Consider the following 3,280-nt stretch of genomic DNA (forward strand, 5'->3'; position numbering starts at 1 on the left):
GCTTTGTACCACTAATGGTTTTGTTTGGTCTTTCCACGTTTACTCTGGTCAGGATCCATCCTTGCATAATTTAGATAAACCAGGATCAGTCGTATTAAATCTAGGAAAAGCTTTGCTCCATGCAGGACGTCTTTTTATAACAGACAATTATTATATATACCAGCATACCGCTTGCCTAATATTTAGGAACATTGAGAAAAAATACGAAAGGAATTCCAAAGCAGCTTTTGACATAAAAATTAAAAAAGTAGTAGTTATAGCAACGCAAGCCAATGAATTAGCCAATTACTATCATGAAATGGCACGATAAACGTGACGTCCTAATGTTATCAACTTGTCATAAGGATGATCAGGAAGAAGTAACAAGGGTAAGAGGTAATATTGTAAAACCAAAAATGGTGTTACAATACAATAAAGGAAAGCAGGGCATAGATATTTCTGACCAAATGAGCAGCTATTATAGTGCTCTTCGAAAATCATTGGTATGGTATAAAAACATTGCTGTCGAACTTATATTTGGCACGGTGGTAGTAAATAACCATAATATATACAACGAAGTAAATCCAAATAACCGCATAAGTCTACTTACATTTACGGAAAATTTAAGTCGTGAGCTGGTAAATGTTTCAGTTCAAAATAATACGCCAGTTCAAAATCATGCGCCGTCAAGTGCTAAACATCATTTACAACAGATTCCTACGGACTAATATGCAGAAAGAGTTGTCATAAATGTTATGAAATAAACAAGGAGGGATATAGCACTGAAATAGCCAGAAAAAAGACAAAACAAGTGTCTACTGAATGTTGCACATGCAAAAAACCGTACTGCCTGGAATGTTTTAGTAAAACATTATATATGTATATATATATATATATATATATGTTACAGGCCGTACATGAAATCAGACCGTAAGTATACGGTTTAGGCGGTATCTATACGGTCTAGATGGCACAGACCGTATGGAAATGACGAGGTATTTTATATACGGACTAGACCATTTACATACGGACTACCGTAATTTAGACTGTATGTTCAATCGCAAGTGTCTAGTTGCTGTTTAGTTTTTGTCTCGTTTTGCTCCAATTTACAAAATATTTTGCAGCAAAATAAGCACAGTGGTGACATTCGTTAAAATTTAAACGTTTTTACTGTTTAATGCAATAGATTTCCACAATGGAATTACACAAACAAAGGTACGTTAATATTATAGTTACTTGTTACATAGTAATATAACCTAAAATTAAAAAAATAAAATAGGTTTTATGAACAACTGTATGAACGAAGAAAAGACGTTGCCGATAACAACCGCGGCTTAACGAGAGAAAAATATAGTAGTCTCATTGAAGAAGTAAAAATTGCTAAGGCTGCTAAAAAAAAAGTCCAAGAATGCACTGGCTCTTAAAGCATTATGATGTGTTATCTGTTCAGGGGATAGAAAAACTGATAGTGCCTCTTAACAATGATTTAGTTGATGTAATATATTACGTCCATGACGACAAGTTGTTTAACATTCTTCAAGAACTACACACATCCACAGGTATGTTCTGTAATTGGAGTCATATATGGAGTAGGTAATTAATAAAATCACTTTTTACTTGCAGGTCATGGTGGTAGAGATCGCATGATGAAAAAAACAAAGGAAAAATACAAGAATATAATGCGTACTGAAATATTATTGTTTATTAACTTGTGCGCTCCATGTCAAATGAAACAAAAAAGGGAAAAGAAGGGAATTATATCAAAACCGATGATCTTCAATGATCTGAATTCCAGATGTCAAGTAGACTTAATCGATTATCAGTCGCATGCTGATGGTAAATAGAGATTTGTCCTGGTGTACCAGGACCACTTAACAAAAATTGTTATTCTGCGACCACTTGAAAATAAACGCGCAGAAGAAGTCGCTTACCACCTTGTAGACATCTTTACCACTTTTGGGGCTCCTGTAGTTTTGCAATCTGACAATGGACGCGAATTTTGCAATAGAATTATTGAAGAATTAAAAAGTTTGTGGCCTGAACTAAAACTGGTCCATGGAAAACCGCGTCACAGTCAAAGTCAGGGTAGCGTCGAACGCGCTAATCAAGACGTGGAGAACATGTTAACAACTTGGATGTTGGAAAACGAAACAGAGTCAAAACAGATTGGAGTCAAGGTCTACGATTCATACAATTTATGAAGAACACATCTTTGCACTCTGGAATAAAAAGGGCTCCATATGAGGCCATGTTCGGGGACAAACCGAAATATGGATTAAAAACTTTTAATATTCCATTAGAAGCAATGTGATTAATTCTATTCTGATTGAAAACACAGAAACCGTTCAACTGGAAACAGAGCAACCAGCGCTGGAAGGTGTTTCAACAGAAAAAGATTTAGAAGAAGTGGTTACGTTGGTTGTTACTGAAAACACACAAACCGGACAATCCCAATTGCACCAAACAGCAACGACCGAAAATGTACCACTAGAAAATAACAATAACACTCAAACACTCTCGTATGAAATATGCGGTAGTTGTTTCAATCCCACTAATCGTGATGCCTCACATGCTGAGAGCACGTCCTTGGAAAATATTTGCAATTTTTGCAATAGAAACAGAAACATAGCAAATGCCAGAAAGTGCGCTTACGATGGATTACAAGCACAGGCAAAACGAATGAAATTATTATCAGATAGCACCCATCCAAAACCACAGATTGGATCAACTGTGAGGATTCCTGTTCCAGATGTCGATCGTGGCAGGGGAGATGCTCGGTCAGTTTTAGCGGTAGTGTTAGAAGCTACAGAAGATGGTTTTTACCGCTTGGGTACAAAACTAGGAGTCATTTCAAAATACTACAGTCGTTCAGAATTTAGTATATCTCCTGCTAACATTTTGAAAATTGAAGAAATCACCAAAGATAAGGAAGTTTCTCTTAGATCGGTGGCTACAAGTCAATCTACTGGGCATGGGCAAGGTTTCAAAAAATGTTACTGTAAGACTAAATGTCAGTCAAACAAATGTGCTTGTCGAAAAAATAATGTATTATGTAACTCAAAATGTCACAATAGTCTAACTTGTACAAATAAATAAAAGATGCATTTTTTTCTTTGTTTAAAATATTACAGTAATATGTATATCGTCTATTTGCAGATGGACCGTTTATAAATAGACTAGTCCTTTTTCAAACCGACTTGTCCGTTTATTAAAGAACAAGCTTCTTACACATATAGACTAATAATTTCAGTCCATTTACATATGGACTAGTCCTTTTGTATACGGTCTTGTTTACATATAT

General features: G+C 35.4%; 1 protein-coding gene and 1 long non-coding RNA gene across 3 annotated transcripts; both read left to right on the forward strand.

Annotated features, from left to right (window-relative positions):
- The first annotated feature begins 293 nt into the window (after positions 1–293).
- Positions 294–707, forward strand: LOC111418619 (piggyBac transposable element-derived protein 4-like). The gene has a single exon (XM_023051214.1). The coding sequence runs from the start codon at positions 294–296 to the stop codon at positions 705–707; it is 414 nt and encodes a 137-aa protein (XP_022906982.1).
- Positions 708–893: 186 nt separating this feature from the next.
- On the forward strand, positions 894–1,658 carry LOC139430820 (uncharacterized). 2 transcript variants are annotated; one of them, XR_011641186.1, is made up of 4 exons: positions 894–974; positions 1,104–1,194; positions 1,259–1,538; positions 1,603–1,658. It is a non-coding gene; the product is annotated as an uncharacterized lncRNA (long non-coding RNA). The 2 variants fall into 2 exon arrangements; XR_011641185.1 differs by having other exon boundaries at positions 898–1,194.
- Positions 1,659–3,280: the final 1,622 nt, after the last annotated feature.

This window comes from Onthophagus taurus, chromosome 7 (genome assembly GCF_036711975.1).
Source record: "Onthophagus taurus isolate NC chromosome 7, IU_Otau_3.0, whole genome shotgun sequence".
NCBI classification, from domain to species: domain Eukaryota; kingdom Metazoa; phylum Arthropoda; class Insecta; order Coleoptera; family Scarabaeidae; genus Onthophagus; species Onthophagus taurus.

Coding starts and splice junctions, on each gene's coding strand:
- LOC111418619 (XM_023051214.1), top strand. CDS start 294: ATGAAATGGCACGATAAACGTGACGTCCTAATGTTATCAACTTGTCAT.